The sequence below is a fragment of the Pseudonaja textilis genome, chromosome 2 (assembly GCF_049901715.1).
Source record: "Pseudonaja textilis isolate UNSWEBS1 chromosome 2, rPseTex1.2, whole genome shotgun sequence".
In the NCBI taxonomy this organism is placed as follows: domain Eukaryota; kingdom Metazoa; phylum Chordata; class Lepidosauria; order Squamata; family Elapidae; genus Pseudonaja; species Pseudonaja textilis.
Window position 1 is genome coordinate 112,654,677 of NC_141991.1, and position 17,069 is coordinate 112,671,745.

General features: G+C 35.8%; 1 protein-coding gene across 3 annotated transcripts in view; it reads left to right on the forward strand.

Moving 5' to 3' along the window:
- RPTOR (regulatory associated protein of MTOR complex 1) overlaps nucleotides 1-17,069 on the forward strand; it is a 376,730-nt gene that overhangs the window by 293,821 nt on the left and 65,840 nt on the right. For all 3 annotated transcript variants that reach the window (XM_026701786.2, XM_026701785.2, XM_087924955.1), the window contains 4 exons: nucleotides 1,635-1,753; nucleotides 7,418-7,521; nucleotides 8,526-8,709; nucleotides 9,751-9,861. In XM_026701786.2, coding sequence (XP_026557571.1) covers nucleotides 1,635-1,753; nucleotides 7,418-7,521; nucleotides 8,526-8,709; nucleotides 9,751-9,861 — 518 coding nt within the window. The remainder of the gene's footprint in view (nucleotides 1-1,634; nucleotides 1,754-7,417; nucleotides 7,522-8,525; nucleotides 8,710-9,750; nucleotides 9,862-17,069) is intronic.

The following is a 17,069-nucleotide window of genomic DNA, read 5'->3' on the forward strand; positions in this document are numbered from 1 at the left end:
ACAGTGTGCTAGATCACCACTCAAAGTTCCATTATTTAGATCAGCAGCCACACAAACATGTTAAATAAATAAATTGAATAAGCAATCATTTGTTGAAAAGGAGCCAAAAATAACTTTTTCTGCAGGGAAGGGAAGGATAATTTTGGGGCAATGAAAATTAAAAGTAAGATTTCACTATATAAATCTTATTATAGTGGCCATTTACAACATGGTTTAAGAGTAACCGGGTCACCTGAACAATTATTTATCAAAAAAAAATAGCATCATATTTAATACCGCCAATTCCACTGACCATTACAAGTCATATATCATAGTTACAAATTGCCTGTTGATCCAGTGACCCGGTTACTGTTAAACCATGTTGTAAATGGCCACTATAATAAGATTTCCTTTCTGACTTCTTACCATTTATTTAATGTATCAGACACAATAGATTCTTATTCACTAAAGTTTGTGGCATAATAAGTGTGTTCGTTTTCAAGATATTGCTGGATTTTAATTTCATTTACTGTGGGATTACTACAAATTTCCCCCTGGGATTGTTAATAATGTGGCTTAGTGATAAAATCAAAATCAGAAAGCATAATTCGATTGCCTTATTCTAAATTCATTGCCTGACTACATTTGGTCAGTGCATATTCCAGAGCTGGGAAAAGTTACACAAATAATTGCAAGCCTGTAAAAAAGGGGTTAGTTATGAAGAAAAGTAAGAAATTTGTTTATTTTTGCTTGGAAAAAAAGAAAAATGAAACACCTAGAATCATTTTAAATAAACATGTAAAAAAGTTGGATAGAAAATGTTTCTCCTTCTCTGTTAAAAGCAGAACTCCAAATTATCAAATGAATTTGAATGCTGGTAAATTACCTCTTCATATGGAATGCATAGTTAAATTAAAAAACACATTTGGTCAATGGCTCCATGGGGGAATAAAGAGGCTTTAAGTTTGAATTAGGAAAATTATATAGAATAGGAACTTTGTTGGCTGCTACTGAAGATCACCATATTTAGGGCTTGTTTGCATGATTATCTTGGGTTAAGAAAGAATAGCTCTAGTTTCTGATGTTATTTAGATGCTCTAGAGTAATCTAAACTGTTATTTTTCCCAATGGAGGGGCACATCAAAAGAAAAAAAAATATTGAAGTGGCTTTCTCAGATTTGAGCTTCAATCATTTATATCCATCTTCAAATTCTTGATTTCATGTACAAACAATACTGTGGTTAAACTCTTAACAGCAGACCTAGCTTTTTAAAATCCACCACTCTGTTGAACAAGCTGTACTAACCTGGTCTGCATCTATTGCAATAAGACCATTGCAGGAAGTCACCCTGAACCAAAAACAAAACAATTGTTTGGTTTATCACATAATTGTGTGATTATGTATGAATTAGACCACCGATGCATTGATAATCAAAAGTGGACTACTATAAGCCTACCTTTGTGCGTTAAGCATTTATCTCAGCCTATAACATGTTGCAAACACTGCATATTAATAGTAATATGATCTTATTTTTGTTTATTTACAATTAAGTCTGATATATTGTCAACATCCTGGGATCATCATATAAAATGACAATTTGGCAACTGAATTCCACTCAGGCATATTTTCTTGCTTTATTCCTCTTTGTTTCCAGGGGTGTCTTTCAATAGTATTTATACCCAAATTTGGAGAGTCCTCTTACACTTGGCTGCTGATCCATACCCTGATGTTTCAGACCTGGCTATGAAAGTGCTGAACAGCATTGCTTACAAGGTAAATTTGTGGGGAGGGGGGAGTTATTGGGTGAACAATATGCAAATGGATATTCTTTTGGACAGCATTTTGAGATAATTTTATCAGATAGTGAGTTTGTCATATAATCTGTGATAGGATATTTTCAATAAATTTGTTCAGTTAACTATCTCTTTGTATTTATACAGGTAATCCTCAATTTACAACCCTCCATTTAATGACTGTTGAAAGTTACAATGGCATTGAAAGAAAAAGTGATCTATGACCAGTTCTCACACTTATAAGCATCCCCACTTCAGGTGCCTGGCAATTGAGATATATTTACAATGATTGCAGCATCCTGGGGTTCTGGGGTTGTCATTTGCAACCTTTCTGGGAGCTTTTGACAAGCAAGTCAATGTGGGAAACCGGATTCACTTAACAACCATGGCAAAAAAAATTGCAAAATGGGGAATTATTCACTTAACAATCACCATGTTTAGCAGTATAAATTTTGGGCTCAGTTGTGGTCATAAGTCAAGGACTACCTATATCCTGCCTTCAGCATATAGTCATGGGCTAAATAATTGCACTTAAATTGAAAGAGTTTTGTTCTCTTCAAAAAATTAGCAGTCTACATTGGCTAGAGGGCATCAGGGGAGAATGAAAAATGATAAAATTATATAATAATATCCATATTATAATATGTTTAATATATGTTTTGGTTTTATATCCTCTTCCTGTTCCTTGGTGCTGTTTCCTTCCCCCAACACACTGAGTAATTAACTATCCACCCTAGATCACCCCACTAACCTTATAAACATTGCAGATCATTACAATTTTTTGATGGGAATCATGCACCAGATAAGATTGGGAAACTAATATTCCTGAAGGAAACTAGTTTCCAAGTCCTATATTTATGCTTTCATTGGTGCCTTATTTTTGTGGAATTCAGCTTTTTAGTTAGATAAATATTTTTGCTCCCCCTTTTCATAAGGAAAATTCATAGCAGTTATATGGGCACTTAAATAGCTATGCTGTATGCTTGTCAAATGTTTGACAGGTCAAGATTTGGTGGCCTTGAAATTAGCAGACTGATACAGAAGAGAGTAATCACAAAATCTGAGATTTGGCAAATAGCACTGGAATAAGCTACTTTATGGCCAAGTATTTCAACAGCCTCTAATTATTCAGTTGCTACTCACTTTCTCTGTTTCTTTTTCTTTGGGCTTTTATATCATTATGTTGGATAAATAAATTGTGAAGTTTTACATGTGGCATACTTATTCAGAGAGTCTTTTACCCTGCTGATAATTGATGTTTTCTGCCAGCATAAGAATTTCTGGACCCTATCCAGAATGCATTATGCATTTTCTATAAATAAGATAATAGAAAAATGGTACAGTATAGCTTAGCTGAAAGCGGGAAGCAGTACAAAGCTAAGCATTTGATGAATATCTGAATGTTATTCTATATGAAAAAGTATTTGAACAACTGTGCCCCATAAATTAATGTTGAAAAAAATATCTAAGTCACAATTGCCATGTGATGGTTATTTGCACCACTGAACAAACAAGCCATCAGTCAGTTTTAGCAATCTTTTTTTTAGGAAAGGATTTATTTTGTTATTCACCCTAAATGGATTTTAGAAGAATGACTGGGTTGTGTTTCTAACATGTAAAAAATGGGGAAATGTAATATTTTAGAACGTTTATATGAGATTTCAAGTATGAAATTATCAATGTTTTGTGTAATTTGGGATTTCTTGTAAATTTTTCTTCATTTTGTAATTGGCAGCAGACCATTATAAAATATGTGAAAATTATCTGAAGATACCAGCATCTTCTGCTGAGATGTTATTAGAGTGTTTCTCTGAACTGTCATTGTTGTGTGCATAATTAAAGTGCTAAATTGACAGTGATTTTAATATTTAAACCCAAGTTTGAAGAGAAGAAACAGAAAAGAATATAAGAAAGAAAGAAAATGTATAAAAATGTGACTTCCAGCCTTAATTACAAGTATAAACAAATTTAGTAACTTACTCTCTCTTAAATGTTACATTTATCTTTTCATCCTATATCCTATCTCTTATCTATAAACAAATCCATAAAACATCAACTTTTTAGTCTTGGTGTCAATATATAATGTAGTCAGAGGTAACAACATACCTTATTTTAACCGTGATCAAATAAATCAACTTCATATTCCTTCCTTTTACTTCTAACATCCCTAGTCTTTAGTTCAGTGTCATAAGATCTGATTTCTTTTCATTTTTTTCTTTGTCCCAGTTCTTCAAGGCTTTAACAAGTCTCTTTAGTAAATCAAGTAGGAAAAAAATGTCTAGGTTACTCTCTTGGCTTGTCATTTTTACTTCCTTTTAAATGTTAAAGTCTCTTACTAGATCTAGTGAAACATCCTTTTCTAAATCACTATCTTGGTCTGTCAGCTGGAAGGGACCTTGGAGGTCTTCTAGTCCAAACCCCTTCTCAAACAGGAGACCCTATACCATTTCAGATAGGTGGTTGTCCAGTCTTTTCTTAAAAACCTTCAGGGATAAAGCACCTACAACTTCTGAAGCCAAGCTGTTCCACCGGTTAATTGTCCTCACTTTTAGGAAATTTCTCCTTAATTCCATGTTGCTTTTCTTCTTGATTAGTTTCTACCCATTGTTTTGTGTTTTGCCTTCTGGTGCTTTGGAAAATAAGTTGACCCCCTCTTCTTTATGGCAGCCCCTCAAACTCTGAAATACTACTATCATGTCACCCCTACTCCTTCTTTTCTCTAGACTGATCATACCCAATTCCTGTAACCGATCTTGTAATGTAATGACCAAAACTTAATGCAATATTCCAGGTGTGGTCGTACTAAGGATTTAGAAAGTAGTACTAATATTTCATGGGATTTTGATTTTATGCCTCTGTTTATGCAACCAAGGATGGTATTAGCTTTTTGGGTGGCTGCTGCACACTGCTGGCTCATATTTAAGTGATTGTTCACTAGGACTCCAAGGACCCTCTCATAGTTATTGTTTTTGAGCCAGAGAGAATGATCTCTCACCCTATCCTTATCTGAATATCAAGGAACTCATTGGTCCCTTTGCCACAGTCATCAACTTTGTGTTTTGGGTGTGAAAAATTGAATGCAGATAGACACACATACTGTACATCCCTACGCGTGAAAGATATGTTGATGGATGGATGGAAAGAGAGGTAGAATATATACATTAATCTATTATGTACATTATAATACTGATTGGGAAAACTCAAAGAGTAAAGGAACAAAACTGGTGGTGGTAGTTTTATTAAAATCAGAATAAATATTTGTGTTTCTAGCACACGGTATCCATTAGTGATATTTAGTTGCACTTACAGAGAATTCAGTGAGATCCAAGAGATCTAGTTGCATCCAGATTTAAAAGGAAAGCATTTCATTTGTTCAGGTTTATTATATAGATTACATTCTATTTGTCATTGTTATTTCAAAGTTTATATTATCCAGCTTATTTTAACTTCTTGTTGCATATTTATAGGCTTTAGCATGTTTTGGTTTAATACTATCTTTTAGCCCAAACTTTTTATCTTTATGTACTTTTCTTAACTACCCTGACATTAGTTTTGGATATTCTCTTGTGCTGGTTAATAGCTGCAATGAGGTTAAGTAAGTACATAGAGGAAAATTACAGTATTACAAATTATATCCTTAATGGAACCGGATAGTAGAAAGCTGCCAGAGAGAAATTACTCTGATGGTGGAATGCACATGTTTGTCAGAAGGTATCTGGAAACTAACTCTTCATTTTTCTTTCTCTTCATGAATATACATGAACTGGGAATTAACCCCTTTTTGTCCCAATGATAATGGTTGGTGGTGATCCAACTGCTATCACCATTTCAAGGGATTTGAGGGAAACTAAATGCATCAGCTTCAGGCTGGTATATTTTCCTCCCCTTATAATGCTATTCTGGCTGCATGTTAAGGGCCCATGGGAAGATTTAGATTCCCATGACTAAAAACCTACCTAGAATGCCTACTTTCTACCAGGGCCATAATTAGAGATTGGTTGGCAGAACAACCAAAACTGATACGGTTTCTATCAATGGGGAGTTTAAAGAGATAAATTTCCTTATCTCATTATCTCTTTACAAATGTAGATTTGCTAAATTTACCCATCTGCTAGATTGTGGTCTATATAAATTAATATAACTAACCTTTCACAAGTGACTTTGAATCAAAGGGAGGAGAGGAAGTAGCTAACTCCAGTATAATTTGTAGTTATTTAAAAATGAGCTGGCATTCCAAGCTGCTTAAAACAATTAGATGGGGAAGAAACCTTTTTTCTCCTAGCCATAGAAGATGATCAAATTATATTACATTTTATGATTGAATATATCGTCTTGACAAAAGAAAGCTGATTAAGAAAAAAATGTAATAAGCCTAGAACTTGTTGCCAAGCAATTCTACAATTGGCTTTTCAGAAGACAAAGTCAGTTTGACCTCCAGATATAACTTATGCAAGCTGTAGCTTTTCTTACTACTTTAGTTAGAAAAGCTACAGCTTGCATAAGTTATACTGTATTGTATTACTGCAGATTCACAAATTATTCATCCTCTCAAGGCCATAACATACTTAGTATGGTGGGGGGGGAGAGACAGCTCTTTCTTTCTTGATGGCATATTACATTTTTTTTTAAAAAAAACCCATCTAGTGGATTGAAGATGTCAAGAGAAACAAGCCATTTTCAAGGCCCCTGCAGCCAGTGAGTGCTTGAGGAGAAATAATAAGTGCTCTGTTCCATAAGCGCTGAAGTTGTTTGGGTGTCCTCAGCAGCACTGGGTGTAAAGAGCAAATGCAGATACTCTTAGAACATTGTCTCCTGATTATGCTATTTATTTCTGCAGGTTCCCAAATGTCTTGTTGATTACTTTTTACACCTTTTTTAATACAGCTGCTGAGATCTTAATGGCCATCAACGGTCTCTTTTGAGTTGATGGATTCCTATAAGTGAAGGTTTCTCCTGCATTAGAAACTTCACAGCTGTACGCCTTCTCTTTCCATTCCTTCTTCTTTTGCCCAAAATCTCAAGAAGTGGCAAATGAGATTTATCCTTATATCTTTGGGGAACTGTAGGAAGTGTTGTATTTATTTTGTTGCTCCATTTTATATATTACATCAGCAGCTAATGCAATACACCAACCAAGCATCTCAAGGGAAGTTCAAGAAAAAGGACCCTGGTTTTGAATCATAAAGTCATTTTTCACCCCTGAGCACCCTGGGAATGTTTGATTCTATGGGCCTTGACAGATTATTCTATTGTTAAAATATTATTTACTCTATTTCATCTGTTTGTGAATTATTCTTTCTTCTGGCAAAAAAGTTGATATGGAAAGGTTCTTAGATTTAGGCAACAGGGTCAGGTTTTGACATTATTGTCATGTTTTACTAAGTTTGGTCTTAAAGTGATTTCTTACCTTTAAAATGGTCTCAAGGTTTTATTGCAACTATTAACATGGTATCGAGACTAAAGTAGCATATTAAAGTGGAATCTTGGAGGTGGGTAGGTAGTATGAGCTAGATTCTTCTTTGATAGGCATGCATTATTGTAGTGCTGGAGAGTGAATCTCCTTCCCTTTATTTCCAAATGTAAAAATCATACTAAGCAGAGGTTGGCATCAGTTTCTCTCACTTGTTAATTTTTTGTTTCCTAGGCAACTGTAAATGCCCGCCCTCAGCGCATCCTTGACACGTCTTCTGTCACGCATTCCGCCCCAGCCAGTCCTACTAACAAAGGCATGCACATACATCAAGTAGGGTAAGTTGCTTATATGTTTGATCCTGTACCATATCCTAATTTAAAAGGTGTGTATTGTACAGATACTATTCTTTGTGCAACTTATTTGAAACCACTTGTTTATTTACAAGATTTTTTTTCTGTGAGAGCCTTTAAGAATAACTTTTCTTTCCCTATCTAATGTCCCTCTAATGTAGTGTTTGCAATGAAGACTGCAACACCTCAAGAGTCCTTCTGAATTAACTCTGATTCATTCCCCATTAGTACTAAAGCTTTTAGTCAAAGGAAGCATAAACAACACTGCTCATGACTCAGTTTAAGAGTCAGGATGGAAATACATTTATCTTTGTGCCAGAAAGATCTTTGTCATATAATAAAGGTGGCAGATACATTGGAAGCCACTTACATTATGCACTGAACTTTCAGGCCCTATAAAATGCACATTTTTTTTCAGAAGATAGATTCATTCCTGTGTTGGGGAAAAAATAAAGAGGCTTTGTTGCTCCAAACTGAAATCTACAAAAACACCTCTTTGGTTATATTTTTCCTCCAACAATTTTGTTGGGGCAAAGAACAGTGAGAGAGGAGGGCAAAGGCTAGAGGAAGGGACTATAGCTTAAAAATACTATTGCCTAGAAAAATTAAGGTTAATTGTTAAGGTACTAGGCTGGAAGCTAGAAAACTGTCAGTTCTAGATCCACCTTAGGCACAAAACTGACTTGGTGTCACTCTCTTTCAGCCTTAGAAAGCAACCAGTAGCAATTCACTTCTGAAATCTTGCCAAGAAAACTGTAGTAACTAATCTAGGCAATTGCCTGGAAACAAAAACTAACTCAAAGGTGCCCATGCACAAATACAAACACATCCATAAGAATAAACAAAGTGGCAAGTAGAGGAAAGGGTTTACGCAGAAGTTGCTAAAGAAAAATCAACTCTACTACAGGTTAAGTTTTTGCCTTGCTTTACGAAAAATTCTGAATGCAATCGTCATATTTTCAGTCTTTATTTTAATTTCCCATTATTAGAGGGTCACCACCAACTGCCAGTACCAGCAGTTCTAGTTTGACCAATGACGTGACAAAGCAGCCTGTCAGTCGGGACATCTCATCCGTAAGACCTGCAAATGTTGGCAACATGGGAGTGCAGTACACTCCCCACTCCCACCAGTTTCCCAGAACAAGGAAAATGTTTGACAAAGGCCCAGATCAGGTGAGAAGGTCATACTTGCTGCAGTTGCACAGTGGTTAGAATGCAGTACTGCGGGCTACTTCTGCTGACTGCCAGCTTCCTGCAATTTGGCAGTTCAAATTTCACCAGGCTCAGGGTTGACTCAGCCTTCCATCCTTCTGAGGCGGGTAAAATGAAGGCTCAGATTGTTGGGGGCAATATGCTGACTCTGTAAACCACTTAAAGAGGGCTGTAAAACACTGTGAAGCAGTATATAAGTCTAAATACTATTTCTGTTGCTTGCAGTAGTTCTTTCAACATGCGCCTGAATAGTATTTCTATTCCTTAGTTAGGGTTTTGTTCTCCCTGTTTTATTTCTTCCTGCATTTTTCATTTATCTGTCTATTAGTTTTAGAGATCTGTAAACTTCCACTAATGGTTTATAATCAAGAACTTTTTCACATGCAACAATTTTACCATGAACTATTGAAAAGTGTCAGTTGGTGTTATTGGAGTCTTCCTATGTTATGCAGCATAAGGAGAAGCACCTTAAATTGTTACAATTAACACGTTGACCATCAAAGTGATTTTTCCCCTTTATTCTTTTCATCAAAAGAATAGAGGAATTCTGAATTTCTCAATTTGCACCTATAACAATTCTTTTTTTTAATATATGCAATGTGTTTTTTAAGGCAATGTGTTTATGGAGATTGTCAATCATCCAGATCAAGGTTGTTCCAAATATGTTTTTTTCTAAAAGGCAACTGGACTTTTTGGGGTTTGTTTCTTTGAAAATGTTTCGCTGCTCATCCAAGACACTTCTTCAGTTCTGAACAAGCTTTTTGCACAAGAAGGGAAATGTTTTCAAAGGAAAAAACCAAGTAAGTCCAGTTGCCTTTTCAAAAAAAACACCTTTCAGATGATATGGAAGTCACAAATTCTATCTGAAACCATATCTGGCAATCTTTGTTTATCATGAACAGGATTTTTATTAGTATGGCAACTAATGATACATTGAATTTATATGAGAAAGAAGCCATGTAGATTCTGTAACTAAAGCGCATATATTTTTCTCCTTAATAGATAACTGATGATACTGATGATACTGTGGGTCCCAAAAATTTCATGTCAGCAGCAATGCAGACAGGGTTTTGTGATTGGAGTGCTAAGTATTTTGCCCAGCCGGTAATGAAGGTACAATCAATTTTTCTTTTCATGAATCTTTTCTAAAAAAAACCCATACAAATGCATAACCCATAAAAAACAATTTGCAAACAAATACACATTTACATACACACACAGTGTTTGTGTATACACATATACATACATACATACATATATATACACAGACATATACACCTACATACATACACAATAATTATTTACAGAGCACCCATTTTTGAGAGACAGTTTATAATGCAATGAAAACAAATCTGAGTAACCAACTTAAGGCAGCTCAAGTGTGATCATCACCTAGATGATCAACTGAATAAAAGGTGTTTGCAGACTCCTTGAAGGCCTGTGAGTTGGGAACATTCCTTCTCTTGGAAAGTTGGATGTTTCAAAGGGCAAGGATGGCCACTGAGAAGACACATTGTTGGATTGCCACCTCTTCACCTCCTCTGTGATTGCAGCCTTCCACTCTCCTTTCCTCAGAAACAGCAAACTGAAGACTAACCAAATCTGGGTAGGACAGACAGTCTTCTTGATGTTTAGGGACTAAGCCATGTAGGACTTTTAAGCGTGACAACCATCACTTTATATAGGACTTGGAAGCAAACCAATTAGTAATGCAATAACCTCAGCATAGTTTATATTATTGGGTCAGCTCATTCTGGTTAACAGACAGATTGCAATATTTGAACCAGTAGAAGCATCTGAAGAAATATTTCAGTGGAGATAAGTTTAGGATTAGGGTTACACTTCTTTGAAGTCAGTGCTAAAAATGAGCATCATAAAAATCAGCTTAAATTTTTATAGATAGTGCTATTTTTTCCTTCATATTGCTATTACCATTTTGGCTTGGAACCATTTATTAAAAAAAATATTTAGGTGGACAAGTCTCTTTTAAAATTTAATGTGATCAGGTAAGTTTTTTATGGATGATGGTAGTTTTTTGTTTATAAGAGAGTCATAGGATTTTTTTCATGAAAATCTTTAGAGGAGTATTGCAATAAGCTTAGAATTTTGCTTCCTTGAAGCCTTTGCTAAAATCTAATATGAGAATCTCAGGCTGAATTTCAATGGATACTGATAGCTTTTGCTTCATATTAGACTTATAATTTTGATTTGATTTGATATTAGGAAAAGAATTTTAACAAAAACTAATAAAGTTTATTCAACAATAAATACTATTAGAACTTAGCCAGTCAGTGCTTAGGAAAATTATAGATACTAAGAATTTAGAGAGTACAGAACAATTTAAAAAGGTAGTGAAAGTACAGTTTTTTTCATGCAAATAAAAATTGTTTTAGAGTTAATTTAAAAAGGTTTAGTGAAGAAACTCCAACAGAATGAATGGAATTAAGGATGGAAATGGTGAAATGATTTGGGGTGAAATAGTGAGAAAATACTTGAAGGAATGTTGTAGAGATATATATGCAAATGATAGTTATTTGTTGAAGTGTAGAATTAAAACAAATGCTTATAAGGAAAAAAATAAATGAAAAGGAAGTCATAAATGCTGTGAGAGGGCTGAAAATAGTAAAGTTGCAAGTGTAGAGGTAAAAATGTCAAAATATGGGAATGCTTTGCTTATAGGGTATCTGTGCAATTTGTTTAAGTGTAAAGACTGCCTGATGATTGCAAGAATGTTGTTATTTCTCCCCTGCATAATAGGGTGACATATATTTGGAAAAGTGCACGACAGAATTATGATTGGAAGGATGCAAGAAGAGACAATGAACAAAATAGGGGAAGCGCAGTGCAGCTTTATACTGGGCAACGGATGTAGAGAACAGATTTCTGCTCTTTAGCAAGTCATCGAAAAATTTATGAATAGTGAATAGGCTTGAATTATGGAACTTTTGTATGAGTTGAAGATGGCTGCTGAATGCAATAAGAGTGATAAATGTTGGAAGTGAAACATGCATGATGATAAATGGAATGCTTGGTGAATGATTCAGCATTGAACAAGGAATAAGTCAAGAATATAAGGCATCTACTTAATTGTTTAATGTTTGTGGGGATAAATATATGGAGTGCTTTTAGTGACAGTAGACATGTCTTGGTTAGGAACATAAACGCCTATATACTTTTATATGCGAATGATCCTGTGTTCTTAGCTGTGAATTCTAACTGTTTGCAGCAAATGTTAAATAGATTATATGAGGCATAAAGGAGCATGGAAATGAAAATGAGGGCATCAAAGACCCTATTGAATTTCACAGGAAAAATTAAGTGGATATTTGCAAGTTATATGTAAATGACAAAAAATAGGGGAAGTAGAATAATTTGTGTGCCTTTGTGGGTTATTTACTAAATGTGGAAAAAAAATAATTTGATGCATTTTAGGGCATGCAAATACTATCACAGATATAATAGGTACTCTGAAATGAATACTCCAAAGAAGCAAAAATGAGTGCTTTTGCCCACTTTGCTCTATGGAACTATATCCTAAGAAACACAAATGTAAATTGATTACAATGGGAATGGCTTAATTAAGATATTTATGTGGTAAAACCATGAGAGATGGGGACAAAAATGGGAGATCATTAAAGAGAGGTCCAACTTAGAACTAAGGAGACGTTTCTGGACAGTGAGAATAACTAATCAGTGAAAGTTGTCCAGAATGGTATAGAATCTCCTGCCATGGGTATGGGGGTTAGACTAGAAGACCTCCAAGATTCCTTCCATCCCTATTATTCTATGTTCTAGGGTCTATAAATGTAAGGCTAAATGCCAAAATAAGTAACCAGTACAAAATAACTATACAATGAAATAGACTTTCATATAAAGAGATTTCAGTAGGATTGAATTGCAAAATAATATATAAAGAAATAGTGGGAAGAACAAGGGAAAGGAGAAACTTATAATTGGATAGGGCTTATGAGATTCTTGAATGTTTAAATAAACATAGTATAAATGGGATCAAATCAAGATGGTTTATCGGCATAGAAAAGAATGGGGAACTATAGTGTATGGTGTTGAGTCAACAATGTTTTTAATTTTAATTATGTTTTAAACCAAACAATATTTTTAAATCTCAAATCTTTTTAAAAATTCTTACTTTCCTTACTTCCTTATTTCTTCTTCTGCATTATGCATAAAATTTCTTACCTCAGAATATATATACTGTGATATATATGTATGAAAGAGATTTCCAGGTATAAGCCCTGTAAAGAAAAAAAATCATTATACGCAGAAAGCAAATGCAACTTCTAGCTAATTCAAACTTACTTTATACATCTTGTGTTCTGATATTGTAACTTCCGTAGGGATATTTAGAAATAGGTTTGTATTACCTCAACTGTCTCAATATCCAGAAAGAATGGAGAAGTATTATGGGAACGTCCTTTTCCCAAATATGAAAGTATCATTCATATGGTAGCTAAATTTTGCATTGGCAAAGAAACAGGACAATGGTTGATGCAGGTGTGAACATTGCTGTGTCTCCTTTTCAGTTAGGATTTTGTGTAATTTGTTGACCACTGATTGAAAAAATCAGTTTTTTTACTATACATAGGCAAACAAAATTTACTGGAAAGCATATTCATCAGGGAGATGCAACAAAACCCTGCTCTAGGGTGTAATGTACCTATATGATAACCTTGTTTACCATAATTGCATCTTTTAAAAAATATACGGTGAATTACTTCTGCAGATGTAGTTGAACAGCCAGAACTGTCACTAGCTGGGCCGAAAGCAAATCATAGTCCAGTTATAATTCCCTGCCTAGATGACAGGCAATAAATTGGCAATAGTTTCTGACCTCCAAATTCTAACAATAAGAATAACTAGAAGATTCTTGTTGCACTAAATTGAATTGCTGAAAGAAACCCCTTGAGAGAAAACCAAGAATAGATTTTTGAGTGAATTGTACTCATAAGAGGTTCATGAGCTGAGCTCAGAGACTTTGTGCTTATATGGAGAGATCCTTCCTGACTGAGCTGCTGATTTGCACCTGTGTTTGTTTGGTGGATTCATAGTTTGGGTGAAAAACCATTTGGATCTAATGGGACTGATCTCTTCTCCAACCTGCTATCTTATCTAATATATTTGCTGCACGGCTATGGGAGCAGTTTTCCCCAGTGCTATCTAATGAGGAACCACTATTTGGGGGAGATTAATAGAATGAATAAAATCTCTTAATAAAGAGCCCAAACTATTGCCTGCAAGTAATCCAGTGTGCTGTGTTTAGATTTTTAAGCATGTGTTTTCCAAAGATTCCTTGCATTACTGTTATTTTTGCCTGTTTCCAGCAGTAAAAACACGTACAATAGTAACCTGTCTCACTGGAGCATGAACAAGAGATGAGTTGTATCCCAAACATTGCTATGTAAATTATGTATAATAATGAAACCAAGACTATCACAATGGTTTGGGAAAGATGGTTTCTAAGCAGCTGGCTGAACATTTTGTGTAAACAGCTGTATTTTCTATATCTTTGCTAATTACTACAGAGAATTGTGTTCAAAGAAAATCCTGCTCCCTCCTCTCTCATCTTGCTTTAGTGTTATGTGTATATATAACCACCAAACTCAAACTGTACTCCGGGAAGTGTACAAAAGATAAATTCATCTTCCCCACTATGGAGCTGAGTTAAATTCATGGTGCTGATGTTACACCTAATGTCATAAATAGGACAATTTTATATTTTGCTCTTTATTAATTTTTCCCATTAATCCTATCTCATATATAATGGAATAAGATAGCTAGAAAAGATGAATGGCTGTATGTAGATTAGATTAAGTGTAAGGATTTTATACAAATACAGTCCAGTTTTTAGCTTATACGCTATGAATTTGTCTATTGTGAAAAGCCATAATGTGTGAGCTCCTAGTTTATTGTTTATTTAAACCATACACTCTTATGCTACCTGAGAATGTTGTGGTAATTAACATTCTACCTCTTCGTTGTCTCAGATGAACTTCAGAACAGATATCTAAAATGCTTGACATTACATGAAAATATATCATAATGAATAGAATCCTGGCAGAATGAAGAGAATCTATGGGATTCTATGATCCCCATACAAAACATTGTAGAAATAAAAGGCATATTGAGAATAGAACAACTCTTGTCACCTTAGATATTGAGAATAATGAAATTGTGGTCGATAATAATACTAGGCCTAAGGCATAATTTAATTCTAGCAAAATATTATTTTCCTATTAGCAAAAGTTGGATCTTCATATGGGAAAATTATCCAGGAGCTTTAATCATGTTTAATGAAGCATTATAATAATAGTTGACTCAGATTACACATATATTGACAGTCATGTTGTGCTCACAAGTAAAGTTTTCATAATAATGCCAGGGTTATGAATAGATATTAAGAAGTATATCCTGGTAGCCAGGATAGGATCAGAAGTGTAATTTTATTCTTGGTATGAATAACAAATGGAGTGCTAAGCCTAAGAGTTATAATACTTGCTGAAGTGAAAACTAAATCATAGCACTTGTATGAAAATAAACATTTGGTATTAGATAATATTGGGGAAAAAAATCTCAAAATAGACTGTCTCCATGGAAATCTACAGTGTGAGTTTATGGAATATTAATATTAATATAGTTCTAGTTATACATTCCAAAATGTGTATCAGGATGCAAACAAGGATCTTTTCTGATAACATGGGCTCATGTTATGAGATTTTCTCTTCTCTCCTCTCTTGCAGCTCCAGTCCTTCCAGAATCTGTTCAAATATCCATACATGATAGGGTTAGAGAGACAAATCAGCTTAAAGAATGAAGATGAGGGAAATGAGGGAATTTATAGAAAAGAACATAAACCTAGATAAATGTTAGAAATACCTGATCCATAGCTCTATAGAATTGGTGTGCCATATTTTTCTGCTGCATAGAGTAATTTTTACTGATGTTGTTGCAACAGGTGAGATGATAATATTAGAAATCTGTTAAGGTTATTTATTTATTTCATAAGTTTATATGGCTGCCTATTTCACATAAAGGTTGTCATTGTATCCCGACCACAAGTGGTACTGACAACTCCATATTTAAACAAAGTGCTGCTGAGTGAAACCATGACTGTTAGTTTAGCTTTCTTTGGCTTTCCAGATGTGGGCAAATGCACAGATTGGTCATAAAGTAACGTTTTCATCTCTGTTGTAACTATGAATGGTCACTAAACAAGTCAGTCATTAAGCAGAAGTTATCTGTACATGACCCTCGGTGACTAACAGCTTAAAAAGCAGAATAAAAACATTGTAGAAAAAACAAGTTTATACAAGTTTAAAATCAACTGGAATAACATAAAAATCAGTTAGCCCAATCAAGATCAAGAAATGGGCTCACCCATACCGTGTTTCTCACATAATAAGGCCGGGCCTTTTTTTTTTTACCCCCGAAAAAACGGCTAGGCCGTCTTTTCGGGGGTGACTTAATTTCCCCCCCCCATGCATCCTCGGGTAGGCGGGCGGCAACAGCTTCGGGAGACCTTCCGCCACCATTGCTTTTCCTTCTCCCTTGCTGCCATAGCATTAGAGCAACGCCGCAGCATTTGGCGCAGCCACGTGTGGCCAGTCAGGGCTCCTCCCTGCAACTGGAGCCCTGAGGAGACACTTGGCTTCAGGCACTCCTGTTGCCGCCTTCCCTTTGCCTTTGAAGGCAAAGCAAATTATTGAAAACCTCCGCTCATCCCACCAGGGCCGCGCTGGAGCCGTGCTCGCTGGGCAGAGCCAGGAAAGCGAGCCACGGGTGTTTCCTGGCTCTGCCCAGCCCGCACGGCTCCGGCGCGGCCCTGGTGAGATGAGTGGAGATTTTTAAAATAATTCGCTTTGCCTTCGAAGGCAAAGGGAAGGCGGCGACAGGAGCACCTGAAGCCAAGTATACCAACAACAAAAGGCAAATCCTCAAGGTGGGCTGGAGGGAGGTGGCTGCGTGCCCCCCCGGGCTGCTTCAATGGAAGATCCTGACTTTGCCCAATTGCAGCATCCTGCCATTGCTGCCACATCCTTTTCGTTGCCACCTCCCTCTCCGGCTGCGAAACTCACGTGCTTCGCCAAACTCTCCGAGTGAGGTGAGCTCTTTCATACACACACACAGAGAGAGAGAGAGAGAGAGAGAGACACCAGCGTGCTCCAAGAGGCTGGCTCTTTTCTCTAGCTGAGGCTGACATCTGACTGAATCTCTATCCCGCTCCTTTATCCTCATGACGGGGTCGGCAGCAACGCTCTCTGGTGCAGCCACCTCAGCTTGCCAGCCTTGCCCCGCTATGAGACGAT